Raw genomic sequence first — 24727 nt, 5'->3', positions numbered from 1 at the left:
CCTAAGAGCAGGGCAGCTCGAGGATGCCGATCATCGGAGGTACAACGGAGGGGACTTGGTACGATTCGATGTCCAACCTCTTCATTCCAGATATTCACGGTTTTCTACCTTGTCTATATTGCTCAACGCCATCGAACGTGACGACATGGCCGCCGCTGTTCAAAGCATGCCCAGTGTGCCTAATGGCAAGCTGGAGAAGTACACTCAAGTCGAGGAATCGAAGTATGAGTGTAAGACGAACAGCTTCTCAGACCCGAAAGTACAAAATCACATTGCTGATTTCGATAGTGGACTGGGCGGATCTAGTGACTTTGGATCTCTCCGAGTTCGACCAGCCGGGTGGCAAGCAGCAGCTCGCGAACCAGCTGAAGGACGCAGTGCACAACGGTGAGACGGCCGCACAGCATATTTTACGCAACGCATCTACTAACACCTTTCCCTAGTCGGCTTCTTCTATATTATCAACTTTGGCTTGCCTCAAGACGAAATCGACCGCCAGTTCGCCATCGGCAAGCAAGTCTTCAAGCTGCCCGTGGAGGAGAAGCTGAAGTACCGCGCCGACCTCGAGAATGGCAACTACAACGGCTATCGCCCAAAGGGCATGCAAGAGCTGTTCCCTGAGAGGAATGGGACAGCGTTCCGCGATAATTTCGAAATGTATAATATCTTCAAGTACAGTTCGTGGACCATCCTCCTGCCCCAGCTGCTCCGCTGTTTAACATCATCTAGTTCCGGAGCTGGAACGGACGCATCCCGAGATCATCAACGAGCACCGGGAAGAGATTGAGCGGTTCCAACGCAAGATTGCCCAGGACATTGTGCAGAAACTGCTCGTCCTTATCGCTCTGGTCCTCGAGCTCCCCGAAGACCATCTCGCGAACGGACACCAGTATAACGATGTTTCTGACTGCCATCTTCGATATATGATCTACCGCGCTCGCTCTACGGAAGAGAACGAGCGGTATCAGAACATTTATTCGCAAGGGCATAGCGATTTTGGCAGGTCAGAGGCGAGAGCTCCGCCCAAGGGAATAGAAACATGCACGTTACTCACATCAAATACAGCCTTACCCTGCTATTCAGACAGCCAATCGCGGCTCTACAGATACGCTCAAAGTCAGTCTCTCTACTACGACCGCGTACACACATGCTAACTTGGACATAGCGACGGTTCCTGGAAATGGGTCAAGCCATACCCCGAGTCCATCACGGTGAACATCGCCGACGTATTGCAATTTTGGTCCGCTGGATATCTGAAGTCATCGGTCCATCGCGTCGTCGCCCCTCCACCCGACCAAGCTCACATCGATCGGCTGGGTCTGCTTTACTTCTTGCGTCCAGCGCACGATCTCAAGCTAAAGACTTTGGATAGCCCTCTGCTTAAGAGGCTTGGCCTGAAAGCAGAGAATGATGCAGCGTCGGGTATTGCGGCTGGTGACTGGGTGAAGGCGAGAGTCAAAGGAAACTTGGACAAAGTGACAGAGGAAGGCAAAAAGGAAAAGGTGGTGTTGAATGGGATATCAGCACTGTACTATGCCTAGATAAACTTTGCTTTTAGATCCCTTCAGGCCATGAGAATCGAATGTTCTTGTCCCTCAGACCTTGCGTCACAATGTCGAGTCCACCGGACTTAATCATCCATTCCAAGCGGTGATCACGATACTCGCGTCGAAGGCCAGTGCCAGGCTTGAACCAGTCCTTGAATGTGTCCTTCATCTTGTTCGTTGCAGTCTCCAGTTCCTCAAACGTCTGCTTCACGCTTGGACGCTGCATGACTCGAGCCCTCCATTTGCCAATAGGGCTGTCTACATCCAGCATGTCGTAGAGAAAGGTCCGGTTGACATACGGAACTACAGCGATGTCCGCATATCCGAAGGTGTCTCCGTTGAAGTACTCTTTGTCGCCGAGACGGACAATAAGCCATTCGTGGATGATTCCAACTTGCTTCTTGGCCGCAGACAACATGTTCTCCGCCAGGACTCCCGTGGCACGTTCGGCTCCTGTGATCTCCAAGATGCCCCAGTTGATGGCTTCGTACTGCGTATCGCACACTTCCTCAATCATCCTCGCGGTAGCACGAGCCTTGGGATCTTTGGGCAACAACGGCTTCTCTGGATATTTCTCCTCAAGATACGCGAGGATAACCTTCGAGTCGAAGATCTTGAAGTCACCATCCACGAGAGCTGGCACTTCCAGCCTCGGATTCGACTCCGCCAATTTGGGGATAGGTTTGCCGGAGCCCAGACCTTCGGGGACTTCCATGTCGAATGGAATCCCTTTCTCTCGGAGAGCCAGTCGTACCTTTTGCGCGTACGAGCTGTTACAATCAGTCAATGAATGTGGGCATCGTGGGACTTCCGCCGAGGTACATACGACCCGGGATGGTTATGCAAGAATAGCTTGGACTCGGCCATGTTTGTTGTTTGGATAGATGGTAGGGACAGTATTGCGTTGTTACACACGTTTTCGATGGTCAATGGAAATGGATACAGATCCTCCCGTCTGCAACAATTGTCCGCTTACGGCGACGTTGATCCGAGGGCTTACATCATAGCACGTGACAAGGCTATATGATGTCGGCAAGCAGCCGAGGTCAAAGGCCGACAAGGCCGACTTCACGTCACTCCAGCCACGTCCACCGTTGTTCATTCTTAAGCTTCTTCTTGGCCAACCTTCAATCCCCGCGCTGGTTGTGCGGATCTCCAACAATGTTCGAGGCAAAGGAGCAAGTGGACGTGCCCACTCAAGATCTCCTCTCTTGGTATTTCGACAAGCCCGCATGCGACCCGGACAAGCCCATCTATATTGACGCCCTCGACCCGTCCAATAATTACACACTCAACTCGGCCAAATCGACAATTCGGAAGCTCGCTGCAGGCTTCCGAAAGCATGGCCTGCAAAAGGGCGATGTGGTGTCCATCCACAGCTTCAATAACATCCACTATCCCATCCTGGTGAACGGCATCAACGCGTTTGGTGGCATTTTCGCCGGCACCAACCCCTCTTACCAGCCTTACGAGCTCTCTCATGCTATTAAAGCGGGTCGGGTCAAGTTTCTCATCGTAGAGCCCGAGATTCTGAAGCATGCTCTCAAGGCCGCCGATGAAAACAAAATCCCGCGCTCCAACATTCTGATCTTTGATACATTCAAGGACCAGAAGATCCCCAAAGGCTTCAAATCATGGCGCACCCTCTTGGACCACGGTGAGCAAGACTGGGTACGGTTCGACGACCTGGAAACGGCAAAGAATACCTCCGCTGGCCACATGTTCTCCAGCGGGACGACTGGACTCCCAAAGGCCGCGTATATCAGTCACTACAACCTCATCGCCCAGCATGTGCTCATCAACGACTGGAAGCCGAAGCCGTACGAGGAGAAGCGGATCATGTGCATGCCCATGTTCCACGTCGCCGTCGCACCATGCACGCATTGGTCTCCGTTGAAGAACGGGGTGGAAACGTACGTGATGCGCCGCTTCGAGCTCGAGACCTGGCTTGCGACGATCGAGAAGTACCGCATTACTGGTGAGTAACAGACTTCTCTTGTCTCGCGTAGACTACTTACACACATTTAGACATCGCATCTGTTCCGCCGATGATCATTTCCATCATCATGTCGGACAAGACCAAAAAGTACGACCTGAGTTCAGTGAAGTTCGCCACGTGCGGAGCCGCTCCATTGGACAAAGGTCCTCAAGCGAGATTCCAGAGTCTACTTGACAACGCCATCTTCACTCAAGTCTGGGGCATGACCGAGTAAGTCTTCTCAGGGTGAAAGTGTGCGTATGCGGGAGTCTGATCAAATCACTCACGCATTCACAGAACCACATGCATCGTGACAAACTTCCCTTACCCTGAAACCGACGATACCGGAAGCGTAGGCCGATCTCTGCCGGGCCTGGACATGAAGTTGATCGACGATGAGGGCAAAGACATCACCGATTACGATGTTCGGGGCGAGCTGTGCGTCCGAGGACCCACGGTCATTGGAGGCTACCTCGACAAAGTGAGTGCCGTAGCCTTGCTCATCTGTCGGGTTTAGCCCATACTAATGGTAACACAGGATGCCACAGCCGCGAGCTGGGACAAAGAAGGCTTCTTCCACACGGGTGACGTGGCGTACTGCGCAAAAGATTCGGGAAAGTGGTACATTGTGGACCGCAAGAAGGAGCTGATCAAAGTCCGAGGCTTTCAAGTGGCACCGCCGGAATTGGAAAGTGTACTGCTGTCTCACCCACACATTGTCGACGCCGCTGTGATTGGTGTCAAGCCGTTCAAAGACGACGACTCGGAGTACCCTCGTGCGTATGTTGTCCGCCGCGACTCGGCTGAGGGGAAGAAGTTGGATTCGGAGACGGTGAAGAAGTTCATGGCCGAACGCCTGGCGAAGTACAAAAGACTCGACGGCGGGGTTGCGTTCCTGGACGACATTGTAAGCATACCATGATGGTTCCTGGCTTGCACAACGCTGATCCTCTCTCACAGCCCAAGAACCCTAGTGGAAAGATCCTCAAGAGAACGTTGCGAGAGGTAAGTTATCGTCCCGCGTGTGTGCCCGTACGGCAAACATGCAAGCGACCGCCAGTGTTCTACAAAGCGTCGTACTGACAATGCGGTACACCAGTGGGCCGAGAAGGAATTGAAGCAGGAGAAGCAAACATCGAAGCTATAGGGCAAGACGTGCTGCATTCACTTGGCTAGCCAAGATTTAATTCGACCCTCATCGTTTGTTGAATTTAGCTTTGTATTAGTTTGTGTAGACCACATTGTGTGCCGCATCGTGGATGATGGGCTTGACCCTTGGCTATATATTCCTGCCGTCCTCTCGAAAGCAATCCTTTCTTCATAGCCACTCCATTCCACCCTTCGACATGACTTCTTCAAATCAAATACACCCCATGGACATCATTGACGATACAGACGTGCACAATGCACCCATGCCCGAGCAACACAAGCAGATGATCTTGAAGCATCTCCAACGCCTGCAAGATATCGCCAAAGGCGAGGACGTCGACAGCGGCGAAGAAGAGGTCTGTAGAAAACGAGCAGACATCGAATACCAAAAGCGCCTTGCTCGCGAGCAGCTGGCCCGCATCACCACCGTCTTCCGTCGCTATCAAGCCAGACACGAGCGCGGCGAATTCGAAGATGAAGAAGTCGAGTCAATGTGCGCAGACATTATTGACGGGTGTATCCTGGTGTATAACACGCGGTTTCTCGGTAAAATGCCCGCTGCTGGTGACCGTTTGATGGACGAAGACCAGGATGGCGCTGCGGAACTGTGGAAACCAGCTTCGGTCGAGACCGCCATCCTGCCTGATTGCAGCAGGAAACACGACATTGGAGAGGACCTGGAGCTGCACAAGCTCGTGCTAAAGGACAAAAGGTCGGAGGGTAACCTCGTTGAGCTGGGACGAGCGCAGGTGCCAGTGCTTTCGGGACAGTGGCCGAAGATCCGCGAAGAGCTGTTGAAGAAGAGTCCTGTCTACCACCACTGGCCGCCAACGCCTGCCGAAGGCGCCGCGTACGTAGCGCACAAAGGAGCAGAGCCCGAAGAGCCCGAGTCGGATTGGGAGGAGTATCTTCAGTCGCGAGCAGAGACCGAGGCGGGTGATTCGGACTGTGAGGAGTACCGACAGGATGGCTGAGATGAACGTCGGGCATCCTCGGTGAATGTAATTGGCAGCTAACTGGAGCCATAGAATTCATATATCATGAGTCGTGGCGCATATCCACATCTTCCGCATTAACTTCTGATCTCATGCCACCCGCTCAGGCTGTCGCCTTCTAGCGGGCTTCTGATGGTATCTTTGCCAGATCCCGCAATGTTCATGTCTTCTTTCTCATCCTCTGCGCAGCCACAATCATAAAAGTCCCCGATTTGAGAGCAGTCGAAGATGGGCTTCTGCAAGCTCTTGTTGACCTCGTTGTGCACGTGGCACGCCCACCCTGCTGCGACATTCCTCCCGGACACCTGCGGAGGGAATTTTTGAAGGACCTGGCCGAAGTGCTCGGCGCACTCTCCGCAAGGGTAGAGTCGCTGGAAGAGGTGGATGTAGGAGCGCAAGGCTTCTCGTTCGTCCAGGGTTGGTGATTCCGGGAAACGAGCCATGACCGTGTGGAACAGCTTCCATGATGCACGACCCAGCTCGGCCTTGAGTGTCTCGTTGCCAAGCTTGGGCGCTATTGCATGGCCGGAGAGGGATGCTTGTGAGGTGGAAGAGCCGTGTAGATCCGCAGAGGCGAATTGTGATCCTAATGGAGCTGCTCTATCTCGAAAAGGCTGAGAGCGGAAAGATGTGACGAAGATGATGGATATGATGGCAGAGAAGGCGATGATGAGAACGTTCCGGCGGGTAGAACTATTGAGCGGCATCCTTGCCATATGGTGGGTGAAAGGAAGAGAACGATGATGCACTACGTATGCACATGAAAGCAGACGCATTTAGAGCTCAATAGCCACCCCGGCCCGGCCCGGAGTCCGGGGTCGGGAGCCTGGAGCACGGACGGCCACAGGACCGAGATCGGCGGGAAAAGGCGCGGCATTGCTCTCGGACTTCCACACACCACACCTTCCCTCGAGCGTCGAGACTGATTTGCACTGGAGTTTGTATTGGTTACTAAGATCGCGCAGTAGATTCTTCAAAGCCGTTAATACCCCCAAATCACATTCTACGCAACAACCGTGAAGATGGCCTCTTCCTTCCCTCCGCCGCCCGTCAACACCATCGGTAAATGAGTCTATCCCCCTGCTCACAACCCTCGCGCTGACCGTTCCCGACCACAGATTGGGACGACATCGGATTTCGCGTTCGAGAAGGTGAGGACCCTCGCGAGCTGGATTGGATGTGCTGCGCATCACTAACATCTCCCCCAAGTCAACGGTCACATCGAATCGCACTACTCGAAGAAGACGGGCAAATGGACGCCGCCGAAATTCGTCAAGTCCCCTTATCTGCAGCTCCACGGAATGTGCCCCGGCCTCAACTATGGTCAGCAGTGCTACGAGGGACTCAAGGCTTTCCGTGCCCCCGACGACAAAGCCATCAACATCTTCCGGCCGCAACAGAACGCGGAGCGCATGCAGCATTCCGCCTCGTTCATCTCCATTCCTGAAGTCCCCGTAGACCTCTTCAAACAGTGTGTGCATCTGGCCGTGTCGCTGAATGCAGAATACGTGCCCCCTCACTACACCGGAGCGAGCATGTACATTCGGCCTCTTCTGTTCGGCAGCTCCGCGCAACTAGGTCTCAACCCGCCCGAGGAATACACGTTCCTGGTCTTCGTCCTGCCGACGGGAGTCTACCATGGTGTGCACCCTGTCGCTGCTTTGATCCTCGAAGACTTCGATCGCGCCGCGCCCGAGGGGACCGGCTCGGTGAAGGTTGGAGGCAACTACGCGCCCGTCCTGCGGTTCAGTGAAAAGGCGAGGAACGAAGGCTTCGGCATCACCCTCCATCTGGACAGCAGGACGCGCAGTGAAGTGGACGAGTTCTCTACCAGTGGATTCATCGGTGTGCACGGCACGCCGGAAAAGGGGGACGTGACTATTGTGGTCCCGGATAGCAAGAACGTGATCAAGAGCGTGACGAGCGACAGCGTGTGCCAGATTGCAAAGTTACTCGGCTGGAAGGTGGAGCAGCGAGTGGTGGGTTGTTAATGTCTCGGAGAAGCATCGGACACCTGCTAACAGTAACGACAGATCAAGTATGAAGAGTTGCCGACCTTCACGGAGATTGCAGCAGCCGGCACAGCTGCGGCGCTCGTCCCGATCAAGTCCATTACCATGCGCAGCAAGAACGACCACTTCAAATATCAAGGCGGCGGCGATGAGCCGGGCCCCGTCATCAAGACGGTGTTGGAGCAGCTCAAGGCGATTCAGCAGGGCCGAGCCAAGGACCCTCATGGATGGCGTGAGGAGGTGAGGGAGTACAAGAGGGGCGAGTACGCCGATGAAGGTTCGGAGGGGGTTAACGGAAGCGATGGGATCAACGGGAAGGTGCCTGATCAGCTGCCCTAGATGCTTGAGATGCGAGAAGGGGCTTGCAAAGGATAGACGGGTGCGAAGTTGGCATTACGGCATGGCATGAAGTTGGTCGAAGGCCTCAACTTTGGAATACATGTAGTGAATGAGACCTCACCTTTGAGTAGCAGAGTGGTGCCCTGGCCTTCTGATCTGCCGAGAATGTACGATCTCACTTCTGACATTCTTCCTTGAGCGCTTCATTTCTGCGCATGGGGCACGGATGCTTGAATGTATGCAAGAAATTGGTAAGCTTTAACCACATGGCGTCGGCGTTGGTTGGCTTCCGATTGGGTGGAGAAGGCTGGGATTTTCCGCGTCATCTCATGAATCCGCCTTTCCTCATGGGGGCTCCGCCGGGCCAGCTCCACCATCTCGCGACCTCCCTTCACCTCTCCATACCCTCCGCGCACCCTCTCTTGCATAGCATTGCGCGTTTGCACTTCCCCATCATGTTCTCCGGTTCTTCGTCCTACCTGGGCGGTGGGTATAGCGCTCGTCCCGGCGCTCCACAGTACGGCCAGCAGCAGCAGCCGCAGCAGCCCTTCCAAAGCCAACCGCCTCAGTACGGCAATCAGGCGCAACCGACGGGCTTCGGCCAGGCACCACTGCAACAGCAGTACACTGGCTACCCCAGCGGCGGTGGACTCCAGCCTCAAGCTACCGGCTACTCACCTCAAGCCCCCCAATCCAGCCAATACTCCCAACAGTCGCAGTTCCCGGGCTATCAACAGCCCCAGCCCACAGGCTACCAACAACCTCAGCCCACCGGCTTCCAACAGCCTCAATCTGCGGGCTTCCAACAACCTCAACCGACCGGCTTTCAATCGCAGCTACAACCGCAGCAGCAGCCGCAGCAGACCGGCTTTCAGCAGAATGGCTTCAATTCGCAGCCCGCACCTCAACCGCAAGTCCCGCAGAAGACGGGGCTCACAAGCGCAGATATGGCCAACTCGTTTCGATCGGCTCCATCGCAATCCCCCGCGCCCTCTTCCATCCCCAAGGCCAAAGGCAGTCGCATACCCAACATCCGCCTCTCCTTTGTCACCGCCACCGATCAAGCCAAGTTCGAGCAACTCTTCAAGAGCGCGACAGCGGGTGAACAAGCCCTGAGTGGAGACAAGGCAAAAGACTTGTTGTTGCGGAGCAACCTGGATGGAGACAGCCTGGCGCAAATCTGGGTGCTCGCAGACACCACAAAAAGCGGCCAATTGCTCTTCCCCGAGTTCGCACTGGCCATGTACCTGTGCAACATCAAGCTGACGGGTAAGGCGTTGCCAACGTCGCTGCCGGAGAAGGTGAAGAACGAGGTCAGCAGCATGGTGGACATCATCTCCTTCGGCGTCGCAGATACACCTTCCGAAGCCCCTCGAAGCAACGCGCCAAATTTTAGCGAGCCGCCAAAGATTGTTCAACCTCAGCCTCAGCAGCCCAACAATACGCAACTGATGCAACAGCTTACCGCGCAGCCCACCGGTGCTTTCCAGATCCCCCAGGCCACCGGCTATGCGCAGTCAATTCAACCGCAGCAGACCGGCTATCCGGGACCCCAAAGCCAGTTCGGTCAGCAACTGCAACAGAATCCACAGCCTACGGGCTACTCTGGATTGCGCCCACCAGTCCCACCCATGCCCACCGGATTCAATGCAAACCAAGGTCTTTCTCCGCAACCCACTGGCTACCCGGTTGCGCCATTGAACGCTCAACCCACCGGCAGACCCGGCCAATGGGGTCTCGTGAATGCGCCAGCATCCGGCCTGCCCAATTTGCAGGCTTTACAAGAGCAAATGATGCCGCAGCCAGGCCGTGAAACCGGCTTCTCCGCTCACGGACTCCGTGGCAATGCTACAGTGCCCTGGGCCGTGACCAAAGACGAGAAGAAGATCTACGATGATATGTTCAAGGCGTGGGATGGCTTTGGGAAAGGTTTCGTCTCCGGTAGCCAGGCCATCGAAATCTTCAGTCAGTCGGGACTCGAAAAGCCAGATCTGGAACGGATTTGGACACTGTCAGATCCTCACAACAAAGGCCGATTGAACTTGGATGAATTCGCCGTCGCGATGCATTTGATCTACAGGCGTCTCAATGGTTACCCAGTCCCCAATCAGCTTCCGCCTGAGCTGGTCCCTCCGAGCACGAGACATCTGAACGATAGCATCGGTGCGATGAAAAATTTGCTCTCGGAAGACGCTCAGTCGAGAAAGTCTTCGGGCGGGTTCCTGTCGCCGCAAAGGACGGGCGTGAGCTACATGAAGACGCGGTCTTTCCATGCGAATGGTGCATCTGCAGGGAGGAAGGACGGCACAGCCTTCAAGAATAATGATGATGCTGTTGGTTACCGCTCATCCGCAAGGAGGCGAGCGGGTCATCAGGACGACGGACGAAGTTCCAGTCCGGCCTTGAGCGATAGCACGACTGGTACTGCTGTGGACGAGATGACCATCGAGCAGCTCAAAAAGACCATCCGTGAGAAGCAGGTGCTACTAGATGCCATGGATTTCGAAGACGAAGGCAACGCCGACGAGGAAGACGCACTGGACCGCAAAGACCGAAAGGCGAGCGAGGAGCTATTCCGCCGAATCCGGAGCATCCAAGAAGACATCGACTCTCATCCTGCATCTGCGTTCAAGAGCGGCGACAGTGACGCCGAGCGAAGGACGATGCAGAGAAGCCTGCGAGGACTGCAGGACCGGTTGCCGGAGCTCGCTAGCCAGGTCCGGAAGTGCGAACGCGCGATCGCAGAAGCACAATTGGAGCTGTTCAGGATGAAGGACGCCAAAGCGCACCCTGGATCTGCTTCTGCTATCGTCGGCACTGGTCCCGGCGGTGCTGTCACTGAGTCGGATCGAGTCAAAGCTAGAGCGAAAGCAATGATGCGCCAGCGTTCTGCCGCCCTCTCCGGGAAGAAGGTGGAAGATGCCGATGATGGAACTGCCGCCGCGCAAAGACTGGAGACCGAGAGCAGCCGTGTCGCTCGCGAGCGGGAGGACAACGAGAAGATGGTCAAAGACGTGGAAGAAAGTGTGACGGAGTACTCGAGGTCACTGGAGCAAGGGCTCAAGGAGGGTGGGGAGAGCGCGCAAAATGAACATGAGAAGCGCAGGTGGGAGGAGGGATTGGGCGTTGAGGACGAGGTGAAGGACTTCATCTTTGACCTGCAAAGAAGTTCACGATCGGCGAGGATTAGAAACGAAGAGAAGGTGCAGCCCCCACAGCCTGCCAGCGTGGAGGTTACAAGCGGAGCGTCTACTCCGATCAGTAGGACTGACAGTCCTGCCTCGTCGCGAGCCGTCGCTCCCTCGACTACTCCTCAAACCTCGGGTTCGAGCTACTCGAGCTACAAAACTGCGGAAGAACGCGCGGCATTCATCAAGCAGCAGGCAGAGCAACGCATGGCAGAACGTCTGGCTGCGCTTGGCATTAAGGCGCCGGCCAAGGCAGGCGAGACTGCGGGACAACGCGCGGAACGTGAGCGCAAGGAGCGCGAAGACAAGCTCAAGCAGGCGGAGGAGGAAGATGCGAGAAGAGAAAAAGAGCGTCAAGCACGACTCCAGGGCGAAGGGATAGAGCCACCACCCGCAGCTGCCGGGATTGCCTCGCCTCCGCCAGGCAAAGCCAAACCGCCGCCTCCAGCCCCCAGGAAGGGCCGCAGCGAGAGTGTGACGAGCGAGCAAAGCCAAGTTGATGCGGAGAAGAAGCGAGCCGAGACTCAAATTAAGGAGCAGGCTCTCCGAGAGCAGCAGGAAGCCATGGCCAACGAGACCAAGGAGATGGAGTATGTTTCCCATCACTGTCCAATATCAGATGTGGTTGCTGACATGCATGATTACAGAGATGAAGGAGCTCGCCAAGAGCGCGACTTGCAAGCCCAGCGTGAAGAGCAGGAAGCCAATCTGCGTGCTCTTGAGGAGCAGGTCAGGGCTGGCAAGATCAAGAAGGCGGAAGGGAAGAGGCAGAGAGAGGCTGCCAAGAAGGAGGCGCAGGAGAAGGAGGCGAGGCTGGCTGCGCAGAAGGCGGAGATCGACGCGGCCAAGCAACGAGAAGCAGAGCTTCGACGACAGTTGGAGAGTCTGGATGATGATGACGACGACAGCGAGGATGAATCGGCGCCGCCGGTCGTCACAAGCGTGCAGCGAGATGTCACGTCCCCACCTGCGGTGCCAACGATGCCAGAGGTCACCAGCCCGCCAACAGATGCTGCACCGCCAGCCCCGCCACCTCCTCCGCCTATGCCAGAGGCCCGCAGTCCACCTCCCACCGATGCGGCGAGCCCGCCAGAACAGTCCAAGAACCCATTCTACCGCAGCATGTCTTCGGTTGGGACGACACCTGCAGTGGCAAGTCCCGCTGGCGAGAAGAAGGAGACCAACCCCTTCCACCGCATGACGAACCAAGAGGTCGCGAAACAACAAGAAGCAATTGCCAATCCTCCCTCGGCACCGTCTCGTACGCGCGGCAATGTCGACGCCGACGATGACGATTGGGACAAAGATAGCTCGGAGGATGAAGAGGAAGAAGACGATGGACCGCAGAGCGGCAGCGCAAAGCAACTGGCGTCGATCCTCTTCGGCACAATGGCGCCACCTAAGCCGTTGTCAGGAGCCGACAGTCCTGCCTCGCGAGGGCCAGGCTCGCCCTTTACGCCCGTAGCAGCCTCGACCGCTTCTCCGCCTCCTACATCCGCTGGTCTCGGATCACCTCCTCCTCCGCCTCCGCCACCGCCCATGCCCGGCTCAGGCGCTCCAGCTGCTCCTCCTCCTCCACCTCCGCCTCCTCCACCCGGAAGTGATGCAGCCCCCCCTGCTCCTCCTCCTCCGCCACCTCCATCAGGAGGAGCGGCGGTGGGTGGAGGTGTGCCGGATCGCAGCGGCTTGCTCGGAGAAATCCAGGCTGGCAGGGGTCTGAGGAAGACACAGACGAAGGATCGGAGTCAGGCTTCTACGGCCGGAAGGGTGCTGTAAAGATGCCTTGTACCGTAGTTATCAGCGCCCTTGGCTTGGCACTTTCGTTTTTCCCGGCTGGTGGGTCAATATACGGAGTGCTGAGAGGTTGAATTTTAATCACGCATAAGCACTGTTCATATTGCAGAGTAACGAGTGACCCCCCAAACCTGGAAGCGTGTGATCATTCCCTGCTCGTGTCGCACCGCCAAGCACCAACCAAATCTTGGCCATGCTTGTCGTCTTCGAGTGTTTCGAGCATCTTACGCCCGTAAAGTGACATTGGCCGCGCTCGCTTAGGATTACGCACGACTCCGCGGCCGGAAACGTCGCGTGGATTTCCGGCCGCGAGACGTTACGGACGAGTACCGGCCTGCCGCACGGCTGCCGCCTCGCTAACTTACTCGGGGAAGCGTCCGCGAGCCTGACCCCGGGCGCGAACAGCAAGTTTTGCCGATGTGGGTGTACTTTTTAAGTATCCCTTACCCACATACGCAATCGACTCGATGAGAACACATGGATCGACGACCAACTCGAGGCTCCCTACTTCGATATGCCTGGAGTGACGCGGGAGAAAGAAATGCGAGTTGAGACGAGGGGGACATCAAGCGAGCACCCGACCGATGACCCTGTGGAGAGTTGTGAGAAGAAAGCCCTGCCGCCATCAACCGACGAGCCCGCCGCGCAGACTTCTCGCTATCGAGATGCACCGTTAACCGTACAAGTCACAGGCTGGCGCCAAAAGATCCTGCTCATCTCCGTCTTCATCGGCCTGTTTCTCAGCTTCCTCGACACTACCATCGTCTCCGTCGCTCTCCCCACCATCGCCGCCGAGTTCGACGAGTACGATCGATCGACATGGGTCATCACTGCCTACCTCCTCACCTACATGGCCTTTGCCATCATCATCACCCGGCTGAGCGACATTTTCGGGCGCAAAGCAATCGAAGTGACCAATTTCCTCCTTTTCATCGCCTTCTCGCTCGCTTGCGCTCTGAGCCAGTCGATGACGCAGTTAATCGTCTTTCGAGCCTTCCAGGGCATTGGAGGGAGCGGCCTCTTCTCCATGACGATTGTGATTGCAATGAATGCAGTCTCCCGCCAGAAGCAGAGTGCCGTTGGTGGAGCGATTGGGGGAGTGATGGTCACTTCAGGAGTTCTCGGGCCAGTGCTGTCCGGAGCAATCACACAGAGCCATCACGGTTCGACGTGGAGATGGATCTTCTATCTCAATCTCCCGGTGGGAGGAGTGGCCCTATTGCTGCTGTTGATGTCGTGGCCGAGCGATAAATCTCGCAAGTCACTCTCCATGGACACTCTCAAGACCGTGGACTTCTTCGGCTGTCTCCTGCTGCTGGCGGCATCGATACTTCTCATCTTTGCCCTGCAAGAGGGCGGTGCGGGCGTGTACGCCTGGAGCAGTGGTACCATTATCGCTTGCCTTGTCATCTCAACCATGGCGTTTCTGGCGTTCGTGCTGTGGCAGATCTGGCTGGCTTCCCACCCCGCTCTACCCGTCAAGCCCGTATTTCCTGTCAAGCTGATGGCGGAAAGGGTCATCGGTTCTACCATGCTGTAAGTCCAAATGGGAGCCTTGCTTCTGCGGAGCAATCGACTAACATTACTCCAGAGTGGCGCTGTTGATAGGTTTCGTCTTCTACATTGCCGTCGTGAGCCTGCCACAGCGCTTCCAAATCGTCGATGGCGACAGCCCCGTCACTGCCGGAGTCAAGCTATTGCCTTTGATGGCCTCGTCTGCTGTGGGGTCGCTGGTGACGGGCGGTATCAACAGCGGAAAGAACCGCACGCGGTACACGCTCGTCGTTGCTTCGGCGTTCCAGGTTCTCGGGTACGGACTGATGATCAGCTTGGGCAATACGCGTCCAACACCGACGCGGCAATTCGGATTCCAAGTCTTTCTCGGCCTCGGCTTTGGGATGGCTGTCACCACAGTGACGATAATAGGGCGCCAGAACGTCGAACTGAGGTGGACAGGTGAGTGCGGGTGGTGTCGTGTCGGTATTTCACGAACATGCTGACACGTTTCCAGCCGTGACCCAAGGAGCACTCACACAAATGAGATCGCTCGGGGGTAGTATTGGGCTCTCCGTCGGCGTCATCGTGTTCAACAATCGCATTCGAGGCTCGCGAGAATTGGCAGCGCAATTGACGCCAGACCAAGTGAGAGCCTTGACTAGGTCGCCGCTGGTGATATCGCAATTCTCCCCACAGGAGCAAGAAATGGTGGGCATGGTGTATGCCGAAGCATTCACGCAAGAAATGCGGGTGGCGACGTACCTCGCAGCGGCGTGTTTTGTCGTCAGCCTTGTCGCTTGGCAGCGAAACCCTCCGCAATCCTACGCGGTAGGTGTCGCAGAGCCTGGAGAAGGTAGTAGAACAGGCGACTCCAGAGGGCGTTTAGATCTTTGAGCCGCGGACGATGCTTGTCGTAGATAGACTCGGATACTCCACCCATCCAGTTTGCACAATATGTCATGTTCACGCGCAAATTGTGCATCTGGGGTGAACCGCGTGCCTCACGCAGCAGACTTGCCGGCCGTCAGACTCCTCAACTCCTCCTCCACCCCGCGGATCTCATCCTCCTTGCTCTTCTTGACCTCCAGACTTTCCAGCTTGAGCCATGACAAGTAAAGTAATTGATACGTGCACAGCGCAATAAGGAAGTTCTTCGCAATGGGCCGACCAAAGGTCTTGTAGAAGTTGGAATGCGCGCTGCTCGAGGGTTTGGTTGGCGCGGCTGGGGACTCGGAGGTGGAGTTCCAGCGGCGTTGCGTGGGTATGCTTCGTGCGGCACCGCGGACGATGTGTTTGACGCGCAACATTATGGAGGCACAGAGTCTGGGCGGATGAGTTGGTGGATTGATGAGTAGGGTGATTGAGCAAGGTCTATGGAGATCGAGGATGCTCATGCTGGAAAAATTGGATTACATAATCACACTCCGCCCTGGGTGGCTCGTGCCTACCTCCACCGCACCTCTTTGCATTGCAACGACATAGCGACATCAGTAGTCGACGATGAAGTAGGACATCAGGTGAAGTGCTGTTGTGCCTCAATCACTAGATAAGAAGCGCCTTCACCTCGGGCACTGCGATTGGGTGCATTCGAGCATCCCATCCGTCCCGGCAACGAAATATGGAGAGCGAGAGCTTGGATTGCCGAGGATGGACATGAGCGACGACCCTTCATCAATATACCTGTACTTTCAATGCATGTCAAGAACAAATTGCAACGTGGTTCATCCCTTGAATAGCAGCAAAATCAGCATCAAAAGAGGCCAAGACCCATCGACATTCGCACAGGACTAACAGCTGACCATCACGGCTACAAGCGCGATGGCCTCCGGACAACCATCCATCCCCACGCACATGAAAGCTCAACTCCTAGAAGCTTACAACACCCCATATGCCCTCAAAGAGATCCCCGTTCCCGCTCTGACGAGCCCGAATGACCTGCTCATCCGCCTCGACGCAGCAGGCTACTGCCACACCGACGCCGTGATAGCAGAAGGCGAATGGGCGAACGTTCCCCGTCAGTTCCCACACATTTCGGGGCACGAAATCGCCGGCACGATTGTTCGCAAAGCCTCACCCTCCTCCACCGCGGCTGACGAACTTCCCATTGGCACGAGGGTTGCTTCTCCCGGCCGCGGTTACAACCCCTGCGGCGAGTGTTTCGAGTGCCGCGATCCGGGCAACGATTACGAAGGATACTCGTTCTTTTGTCCCCGGTCTGTGAGCAATGGTAGCAGCAAGCATGGAGGATTTGCAGAGTACGTTGTCGTGGATGCGAGGCAGGTCGTGCCGCTTCCTGACGGACTGAGCGCGGTTGACGCCGCTCCTCTCATGTGCGCTGGAGTCACGATCTACAGCGCCTTGAAGCGTTGCAATTTATCCCCCGGCCAGCGAGTTGGTATCATTGGCTGTGGTGGTGGATTAGGTCATCTCGGCCTGCAATTTGCGGAAGCCATGGGACTGCGTGTGACGGGTGTTGATGCCGCTCCGGGTGCCCTTGAACTTGCAAAGTCGCTGGGAACCAAGGCTCACATCGTTGATGCGAGGGCCACACCTGCTGAAGACTTGGTGCGCCATATCGGAAAAGAAGATGGCAAGACCGACCGAGCCGACTTTGGTCTCGACGCAGTTCTCATCCTCCCTGACACCCAGAAAAGTTTCGACTATGGCACCACGCTCCTTCGCAACCACGGCTTGTGCATTGTCGTTAGCTTCCTCGAGAGAGGCTTCCAGGTGTCTGCGAGCGACTTGGTGTTCAGAGACCTCACCATCCGTGGAACGATGCTGGGCACTCATGAGACCCTTCACGAGACGGTCGAGTTTGCTGCAAAGCACAACATAAAATCCGTCAAGCAGACCTTCGCTTTGAACAAACTGGGAGACCTAGTCGATCGGTACCGTGCTGGCGGAGGTGGAAAACTGGTACTTGACATGTCGCTGTAAGGGTGGTTCTGTCAAGCTCGTTCAGGGAAAGGGGTCGTAGGGCATTGATCCATAGCAAACGCCATCGACGTCGAGTGCATCCACCCGCTGGACGGGCTTCACCTTTGCCCCGAAGCGTAAGAGATCTCCGTGACCCAAAGCAAGGATGTTTTCCTCCGGCCAGCCAGCGATATGATGAGGGTCTTGAAGGAATGACAGGAGAAAGTCCTGCATCTTAATGCTGGTTTCAGTTTCCATTGGCAGGACTGAATCCCCCGTGCCGACGTCGTAAGTTCCAAACAGCATCGGCAGATCGCTGGAGTGATAAGCTCCCATCCAGGAGAGGGGGTTTTGGTTTGGCCACACGCCCGCGTATTGGTAGCGATAGGTGGTCAGGTTGATGCCATGTCTCAGTCTACTGGACTCCGCGGCGCCACACAAAATACGCTGAGTAATGGTGTTGACAGTCTCTTGGTCCGGCGCACTTTCGGGATGCTGCGCGTTGTACGAGGCGAGGACGGCGCCATCGTTCGCCGCACTGGAATAGATCATCGGAACTTGAGAGACCTTCCCTTCCGCATAGCGTTCCTTGTAATCCGAGAAGACAGTGCGCTGATCCGTCACGGGCCCGAACCTCAGTCGTTGATCTCCGTGGTAGAGGCCGATGAAGTCGACAATGTCTCGGAAGGCTGGCTCTTGCATGCAGGTGAGCTCCTCCACCGGTTCATCTTCGAATTCGCAGCCGAATTTCTTCGCCACAAAGGTGAATTTGGAGTGATCGGAAGCATGGCCGGATCCAAAAGCCAAGCAGCTGCCGGACTGAGAGAAGAAAGAACGGGCAATGGGATTTTCATAGTAGGCGTAGTTGTGGAAATCGACGGCTTGTGCTCCGGCGGAGAATCCCCAGACCATGATTTTGGTTGCATCTCCGCCGAAGCTGTTGATGTTGTCTTTGACCCATTCGAGAGCAAGACGCTGGTCCAAAAGACCAAGGTTCTGTTCTTTTGCACCAGCGGCATCCGGAAAGCCGAGGACTGCACGGTCGTTTAGCTTACTGCGATATGGGAGGCACTATGAACGACTTACTGCCGAGTCTATAGTTGATCGTGACAACGACATGAGACTGCGAGCGAGACACCCACTGCGCGGGTTGATGTGCAGGGACCAGAATGCCATTCGTCTGGAAACCGCCGCCAGGCCAGAACATAGCAACCGGCAGCTTCGAGTTCTCGGTCGCATTCGCTGGCGTCCAAATGGCCATGCTTAGACAATCTTCGCCACTCAGAGCAGCAGTCTCGCCCTTTTCCGACGCTTCGTGCGGAATGCGATACCACGGGATCTGCTCCGACCAGACGGAGGGTAGGGCAGAGACGAATTGAGGACACACTCGGCCGTACGCCGTTGCGTCGTGATGGTCGTCGGACTTGGAGACGGGCACGGGTGGCATGAAGCGGTTCTTGCCTGCGGTCGATTCGGCGTAGGGGACGTTGAGGAATTCGCGCACATCTGGGAAGTTTGGGTCGAATTTGCCTGTATAGTATCCGGTCGAGGCTCGGACGATGTTGCTCGCCGGTTGATCGGGCTGCACTGGCGGCTTTGGCGGCACTGGCGGTATTGGACGATGAGTCGGCTGCGGCCAAACTGCAGGGTCTGAATGCGCTGGCGGCTCATGTGGTGTCTCAAACTCGACTTGACCATGAGTGTCCGGGGAATGGACGTTCCTGATGCTCGGTTGCGAAAAGGAGAGCAGGAAGAAGATGATGAACATGAACGGGATGATGGCGGAGATGGTGATGCAAAACGTCTGCCTTCTGCGGCCGCCTCCAGGGATGATGCAGCGCCATCGCGATGCCATCTCGCGGATTGATCTGGCGAGCAGGTTGATGTTGTTCAATCCATGGACCGGGCGACGTCAACTCATCATCAGGCAGGAGGTACTTCGCATAGAGCTCTCCCTGCACGGGCCATGTGATTGGGTGCTCGCGAAGCGCCGAACGTCCATCACATGCTGTCAGACTCGAGACGATGCGATGTTGAATATAAGGATCGAATTAATAACTAGTTGATCTTTGGAATATGAACCTGGAGGATATCAAACATAGAAATCAAGCCTTGATAACAGACAGCAAATCAACTCCGACCCAAAACGCCGCGCTGCTTTGAAGCATCTCTACTCGTCCAAATGAGCGCTGTGAGAACAAAGCATTACTCGGAAGCTTCAAACTGCTTTCCGCCATCCCACAGTCCGCCGTGTGGTACACACAGCCCAAGCCGCCAGAAGTAGTCCCTGTGGGCAAAGAACAGCTGCCATAGCTTGTACCGCGAGGGAATACCCCATGGCTCATGCCGAACGTCGTGCAGCTCATCCTCCACCGAGGCCATCAGATCGCGCTTCCGATCGCGAGCGCCGTGTGCATCACCGGCGGTGGTGGAGTCCTGTCCAGCGATACACCTCTGATCATTGTCTCCGTCGCAAAGCTCGAGGTCGCCGATATCCGGCGACAGAGCGGATTTGGTGATGAAGATTTCCCCGGCGTGCATGGCATAGCCCCATTCGCTCAGGGGAAGGAGAGGGACGGGGTCGTCGACATGTGTGACACGACGGTATTTTCTCATCAAGTCGTTGGCGTCATGGTCGTCATGAAGCCCGAACTGCTGGTCCAGAAATTTGGCCAGGGCAGCGTTGCCGGTACGTGGTTCACCAAAGGTTGTAATGACCGGGTCATGGCCTCGTGCGAGCAGATCGAGCCCAGCTAGGGCGGCGACCGCTCCGCCGAGGCTGTGGCCGACAAGGTGGAGTTGGTAGTCGGGATATAGGCTGGACTCTGTGCGGAGAATGGGCATGATGCGGTCGCGAGTGTGGCTCCAGGCGGAGTTGAAGCCCATATGCACGGTACAGTTATCACATTTGCGCTGCGGTACGTCCCGCTCGGACTGCTGATCGTCGCCATCGCCAGATCCGGGATAGGGTTCATATTCTTGTGGAATAGTGCTTAGATCCACCACGGTGTTGGCAATGCTGTACGTGCCTCGGAAGGCGACGATCAGGCGTCGCTTGTCATGGTCGAGAGCGATGTAGCCACAGCTGTCGCTGAGCAAGCGTCCCGTCTCCCAAGCGTCGACGAGTTCGAAGTGGGGGAACTCGGCGCATCGCGAGAGGCATTTGAAGGGCTTCTGGATGCCGTTCAACGAGCCTCCCACGCAATACGAGATGTCGACGATGCGCGCCAGCTCCTCCAGCTCGGCGAAGAGGGCGGGTGAGACGGAGCGGTGGGGGTGAGCTTGGGCGAGGAGTGGCTCTTGCAGCGACTTGGCGCCATGGCTGCCGAGGAGAGCGCAGTTGGCGAGTGTCGAGGTGTAGGCAGCGAGGCCTAGGAAGGCAAGGCGAGCGTACATCTCTTCAGTGGCCGGCCCCTCCTGCCCTCACACGGTTAGGGTTTGGGCGCTCCCTAACCGGAAGGGCAAGCAGACGTTGTAGTGAAGAGGTGGTAGAGTGACGGCAATGTGCGATCAGGTGAGTGGATCATGCGGTCGACGACGACGTGCAGACGGGCGGGGAGAGTTTAAAAAGCAGTACCGAATGCGGACTGGGGCGGGTGATGTAATACCAACAATGCAATTGATCAGCGGGCTGGGCTGGGCACAATCGAAGCTGTCGGTGGCGGCGGCAAGCGTCGCGTCGTCTTGGCTCCAAACCTTCATGAGAATAGACGGGAAGGGAAGTTGGCCTTGCGCGGTGGAGCCAGTTGCCTCATCTCGACGCAAGCCAGCGACGCGCAGAGAAATAACGTGCATATCGCGATTGCATGTTTGTTCTTTTCCACCAACCCATTGCCACCCACCTCCCTCCCTCTCTCCCTCATTCTTCCCACCCGCTCATCAGAATTACTCATCCATCTCATCACTCCCGCATTGATCCCATCCTGCATTGCAATTGCTGTCCATCCGCCCGCTCCGCACGCTTCCGGACCAAACCCCCCCGACGCCACAGGCTTGCGCCAGCTGGTGTTGGCCCCTCCCCTACTTCCTCCCCTTCGCACACCCTCGCTCCGCAGCCGCTTCAACACACACGATGGAGGGCGACCCGCGAGACCACGACTTCGACCAGCGCCTCGATGGCCCGCATCAGGAGCCCACCCGACCCTCCGAATCCCACCCCTTCCCTCCCACCGACCCCGACACGCTCGAGAATAAAAAGGGCCGCGCGCAGACCGTCGACTTCGGGGCATTGGGTCAGCCTGGCAGCGACACCTCCGCCCCGCATCGAACTACTTCCAACCCCAATGTCGCCTCACCCCCGCGACACAGCATCCAAGCCATCCGCACCCGGGCCAGTCGCGATATGGGCCGTCGCTCCAGCCGCGACTTTGATCGCAGAGTCGATGGCCCATTCGGCCGGCCGTCTCTGACAATGACAAGGAGAAGGAGCGACGGACATCAGCTGCCCCCCACGCCGACCTTTGTATCCTCACCAGTCGCACTTACGAGCGAAGAGAGCAAGGAGCTGAACACAGTGGCCACCGGAGACCAACCACCCCCTGCGAGCATAGAAACGCTGCAATCTTCCACCGATCCCGCCTTTGAGCCCGAGCCGCCATCCCTCAACTACACCCTCCGCACCCGCTACCGAAGCATCGCCTTCTTCTGGTCTCTCGTCGTCATCGACAGCACCGCAATGCCCCTCGGTCTCTACTACGGCCTCCACTACGGCACCAGCTTGTCTCCAAACACCGTCTTTTCCATCGTCACCGCTGCCATCGGAGGCATAAGCATCGTCGAATACTGTGTGCGATTCTGGCGGCTGTGGAAGCACTCCAGCACTTGCCGGGTGATTGGCGCTAGGAGAGCCTATCTGGACTGGTTTCACTGGAATCTGTCGGTTGGCTGGTTCATTGTCATGATTGAGCTCATTGTGTATGTCTGCCTCCTCTCAACCTCCTCCACAGCCCCCTTTGGTATTTGCTAACAATGCTCGCTCACAGCGGTACTGTCTTTACACACCCTCCCATCCGCCTGCTCTCTATGCCCTTGACATCAATGCTGTACGCCTTCGGCATCGAGTTGCTCATCGTCGACGTCCTCCGCTACTTCCATGTCCCGGCACCAGTCCGCCTGTCCTCCATTCCCAAAGGAGCACAGCTGCGGCCGTGCGTGTACAGCTTCATCGAGGACGTGTGCGCGGTCGATGGCAGTGGCGGCACCGAGTTCCGCGAGGCGCTCAACCGACGCTACGAAGCCAGCCACATCTTCCGCGCCATGTTGCGTCGCCTCGGCCTCTTTTGGGCCGTGGGGTCGAATGCGACCGCCGTGTTGTGCACCATTCTCATCTTCACCCTGGACAATCATGACGCGGTGTATGCAATTGGCTGGTCTGTGCCGTTCATCTGGGCCGGCATCTGGGTGCTGATCACCATTTGGTACGTGAAGAAGAAGTTGAGGGAGGAGAGCAAGGCTTGGACGGAGGAGGTCAATGCCACCAAGGCCGCGGTTTAAATGCGTGGGAGAGTCTGTACTTTCTTTTGTCGGGTTGGACGATGAAGATCCGCCGACCTTTTAACGATTGCATGCGGACAGTGATTTGTAGCGTTGGTTATACACAAGCGTTGGCTATACGCATGACATGGCGTTGTTGGGGCCTCTTTCAAAGGCTCAATACAAGATTGTGTGCACCTTCGACTCCATCTCTCTCGCCCTTCGCTCTACGTATAGCGTACCAAGCCTTCCTCTTCATTCATCATCTATAATTAGCAGCCAGTGTGGTCTGCTTGCCAGATGTGATTTGTCCACCGCCTTGCCCACAACGAAATGTGGCATTTATCCCATTCCCTGCCGCCAATTTTCTCGACTCTACAATCGGCTCGTCTTACCGCCTCCAATATAGCTCTGCTGGCTGCGCAGGATCTCCACACACTCCGACACCATCTCGTCCATAATGGCCTTTGCCGGCTTGATCTCTCCAATAGTCGCCGCCACCTGGCCCATCAAAAAGGGAATGTCGACCTCCTTCTCCTCGTCCATGTCTTTCTGCAGCGGGACAATGCCACTGTCGCACAGCTTGCGCACTTCGTCCGGCCGATCCACCTCCCAGGACTTGATGTAGTCGTTCATCCGCACTCGCAGCGGGCGGCCGGAGACGACGAGCGTGCGGAGGGTGTCTTCGAATGATGCGGAGCATACTGCCTCTTTGTGCATTTGGCTGCAGCCTGCTTCTTCCGAGGCGACGAATCGCGTCCCTACCCAGACTCCGGCGGAGCCGTAGGAAAGCATGGCAGCGAGGGACCTCCCCGTCGAGACACCACCCGCCGCCACAACCAATGCCGTCTTGCCTGTCAACGGACTCTTGTACTGCCGCGCAACGTCCACCACGGCCGGGATGAGGATGCTAGTGGCAATGTCTCCTGTGTGTCCGCCACCTTCTCCACCTTGTGCGCAGACGATATCGACGCCGGCTTGGAATGCCTTGTGAGCATGTTTCGGGTGGCCGACCATGTTCATCACCAGAATGCCAGCTTCGTGTAATCTCTCAATCACGTGTTTCGGCGGCACACCGACCGCGCTGACAAACAGACTCGCCTTCTCCTCGATCGTGACGGTGATAAGATCATCGAGTTGGCCATGAGTGTAGTCATGATTAGTCTTGCGCGCGCTCCCACCGACTTGAGGGAGGGCGAGATCGACGCCGAATTTGAAGCTGGGGTCGGCGAGGTTGGCCTTGATCTCGTGGATGATGGCACGCAGTTGGTCCGGGGTGTAGCCCAGGCCTCCAATGACGCCCAGGCCGCCGGCGTTGGAGACGGCGGCGGCGAGGGCGCCGGAGGAGGTGCGAGCCATGCCTGCTAGCAGGATGGGGTACTCGATCCCGAGCAGGTCGCAGAGGGGCGTCTTCAATACTGGGCGAGGAGGCATTTTGGATGGTGGGAGATGAAGGAAAGACGAAAGATGAATCGGCTCGAGGATGAGCTACATATGAATTATCCCATTGATCTGTTCCGAGCCTCGGCACGATCAACCTCAGCCCGGTGCAGTTGTGCACGGAAGCCACAGGGTCCGCGATTGCGGGGAAAGGCTGGATGGTGGAGGGAGATGGTGGACTGCCCCATCCAAGGATGCAAGGACAGACATCTCCAGCCCTCCAGCCAGCAAAGGCTTCGGAGAGCACGGCTTCTGCAAAATTGCCGTGCTACAGCGCAGTGGAAGAAAGGAAGACCGATGATTTGCCGAGTCCTCGTCCGAAGGCGCAACGTGAAGGCCACGAGCGCGTGTGTGGGGATGTGGTGGGGCGTGACCACACCTCTCCACACATCCCCGA

At 56.6% G+C, this 24727-nt stretch overlaps 14 protein-coding genes across 14 annotated transcripts; 8 read left to right on the top strand and 6 right to left on the bottom strand.

Annotated features, from left to right (window-relative positions):
• Positions 1–145: 145 nt before the first annotated feature.
• BDY17DRAFT_255009 (uncharacterized protein) lies at positions 146–1541 on the top strand (the record flags this gene model as incomplete). The annotated part of the gene is made up of 6 exons (XM_033731485.1): positions 146–230; positions 289–387; positions 444–677; positions 730–1003; positions 1066–1116; positions 1166–1541. 6 exons carry the CDS (start codon positions 146–148, stop codon positions 1539–1541), a joined length of 1119 nt encoding a protein of 372 aa, XP_033587369.1.
• BDY17DRAFT_302403 (thioredoxin-like protein) lies at positions 1521–2529 on the bottom strand. Its single transcript, XM_033734406.1, has 2 exons — positions 2374–2529; positions 1521–2317 (listed from the first exon to the last, which is right to left on the bottom strand). Exons 1-2 carry the CDS (start codon positions 2412–2414, stop codon positions 1555–1557), a joined length of 804 nt encoding a protein of 267 aa, XP_033587368.1. The 5' UTR covers positions 2415–2529; the 3' UTR covers positions 1521–1554.
• A 179-nt stretch (positions 2530–2708) lies between these two features.
• BDY17DRAFT_326673 (uncharacterized protein) lies at positions 2709–4672 on the top strand (the record flags this gene model as incomplete). Its single annotated transcript, XM_033737551.1, has 6 exons — positions 2709–3525; positions 3576–3756; positions 3823–4006; positions 4064–4432; positions 4486–4530; positions 4625–4672. The coding sequence occupies 6 exons, from the start codon at positions 2709–2711 to the stop codon at positions 4670–4672; spliced, it is 1644 nt and encodes a 547-aa protein (XP_033587367.1).
• Positions 4341–5697, top strand: BDY17DRAFT_200369 (uncharacterized protein). Its single transcript, XM_033730093.1, has 3 exons — positions 4341–4432; positions 4486–4530; positions 4625–5697. The coding sequence occupies exon 3, from the start codon at positions 4785–4787 to the stop codon at positions 5646–5648; it is 864 nt and encodes a 287-aa protein (XP_033587366.1). The 5' UTR covers positions 4341–4432; positions 4486–4530; positions 4625–4784; the 3' UTR covers positions 5649–5697.
• A 139-nt stretch (positions 5698–5836) lies between these two features.
• BDY17DRAFT_231284 (ERV/ALR sulfhydryl oxidase domain-containing protein) lies at positions 5837–6190 on the bottom strand (the record flags this gene model as incomplete). Its single annotated transcript, XM_033730218.1, has 1 exon — positions 5837–6190. A coding segment is annotated over one exon (354 nt), but the record flags the coding sequence as incomplete, so codon positions are not given.
• Positions 6191–6556: 366 nt separating this feature from the next.
• BDY17DRAFT_302400 (aminotransferase) lies at positions 6557–8332 on the top strand. The gene is made up of 4 exons (XM_033734405.1): positions 6557–6731; positions 6788–6820; positions 6879–7648; positions 7703–8332. The coding sequence occupies exons 1-4, from the start codon at positions 6692–6694 to the stop codon at positions 8018–8020; spliced, it is 1161 nt and encodes a 386-aa protein (XP_033587364.1). The 5' UTR covers positions 6557–6691; the 3' UTR covers positions 8021–8332.
• A 44-nt stretch (positions 8333–8376) lies between these two features.
• On the top strand, positions 8377–13250 carry BDY17DRAFT_200284 (uncharacterized protein). The gene is made up of 2 exons (XM_033730091.1): positions 8377–11798; positions 11856–13250. Exons 1-2 carry the CDS (start codon positions 8476–8478, stop codon positions 12982–12984), a joined length of 4452 nt encoding a protein of 1483 aa, XP_033587363.1. The 5' UTR covers positions 8377–8475; the 3' UTR covers positions 12985–13250.
• Positions 13251–13516: 266 nt separating this feature from the next.
• On the top strand, positions 13517–15393 carry BDY17DRAFT_326668 (major facilitator superfamily domain-containing protein; the record flags this gene model as incomplete). The annotated part of the gene is made up of 3 exons (XM_033737550.1): positions 13517–14538; positions 14594–14958; positions 15014–15393. 3 exons carry the CDS (start codon positions 13517–13519, stop codon positions 15391–15393), a joined length of 1767 nt encoding a protein of 588 aa, XP_033587362.1.
• A 107-nt stretch (positions 15394–15500) lies between these two features.
• On the bottom strand, positions 15501–15806 carry BDY17DRAFT_312617 (uncharacterized protein; the record flags this gene model as incomplete). The annotated part of the gene is made up of 1 exon (XM_033735640.1): positions 15501–15806. One exon carries the CDS (start codon positions 15804–15806, stop codon positions 15501–15503), a length of 306 nt encoding a protein of 101 aa, XP_033587361.1.
• Positions 15807–16105: 299 nt separating this feature from the next.
• Positions 16106–17450, top strand: BDY17DRAFT_200287 (chaperonin 10-like protein). Its single transcript, XM_033730092.1, has one exon. The coding sequence runs from the start codon at positions 16318–16320 to the stop codon at positions 17437–17439; it is 1122 nt and encodes a 373-aa protein (XP_033587360.1). The 5' UTR covers positions 16106–16317; the 3' UTR covers positions 17440–17450.
• Positions 17451–17460: 10 nt separating this feature from the next.
• On the bottom strand, positions 17461–19186 carry BDY17DRAFT_255024 (carboxylesterase; the record flags this gene model as incomplete). Its single annotated transcript, XM_033731487.1, has 2 exons — positions 17461–18452; positions 18505–19186. 2 exons carry the CDS (start codon positions 19184–19186, stop codon positions 17461–17463), a joined length of 1674 nt encoding a protein of 557 aa, XP_033587359.1.
• Positions 19187–19434: 248 nt separating this feature from the next.
• On the bottom strand, positions 19435–21022 carry BDY17DRAFT_302393 (Alpha/Beta hydrolase protein). The gene has a single exon (XM_033734404.1). It carries the CDS (start codon positions 20812–20814, stop codon positions 19624–19626), a length of 1191 nt encoding a protein of 396 aa, XP_033587358.1. The 5' UTR covers positions 20815–21022; the 3' UTR covers positions 19435–19623.
• On the top strand, positions 21023–23053 carry BDY17DRAFT_302392 (uncharacterized protein). The gene is made up of 2 exons (XM_033734403.1): positions 21023–22332; positions 22401–23053. Exons 1-2 carry the CDS (start codon positions 21491–21493, stop codon positions 22909–22911), a joined length of 1353 nt encoding a protein of 450 aa, XP_033587357.1. The 5' UTR covers positions 21023–21490; the 3' UTR covers positions 22912–23053.
• On the bottom strand, positions 23054–24692 carry BDY17DRAFT_302390 (2-nitropropane dioxygenase). The gene has a single exon (XM_033734402.1). The coding sequence runs from the start codon at positions 24322–24324 to the stop codon at positions 23266–23268; it is 1059 nt and encodes a 352-aa protein (XP_033587356.1). The 5' UTR covers positions 24325–24692; the 3' UTR covers positions 23054–23265.
• Positions 24693–24727: the final 35 nt, after the last annotated feature.

Source organism: Neohortaea acidophila (assembly GCF_010093505.1).
Source record: "Neohortaea acidophila strain CBS 113389 unplaced genomic scaffold BDY17scaffold_9, whole genome shotgun sequence".
Classification (NCBI taxonomy): domain Eukaryota; kingdom Fungi; phylum Ascomycota; class Dothideomycetes; order Mycosphaerellales; family Teratosphaeriaceae; genus Neohortaea; species Neohortaea acidophila.
Note: the sequence above shows the minus strand (reverse complement) of the source record. Positions and strands in the feature narration are given on the sequence as shown.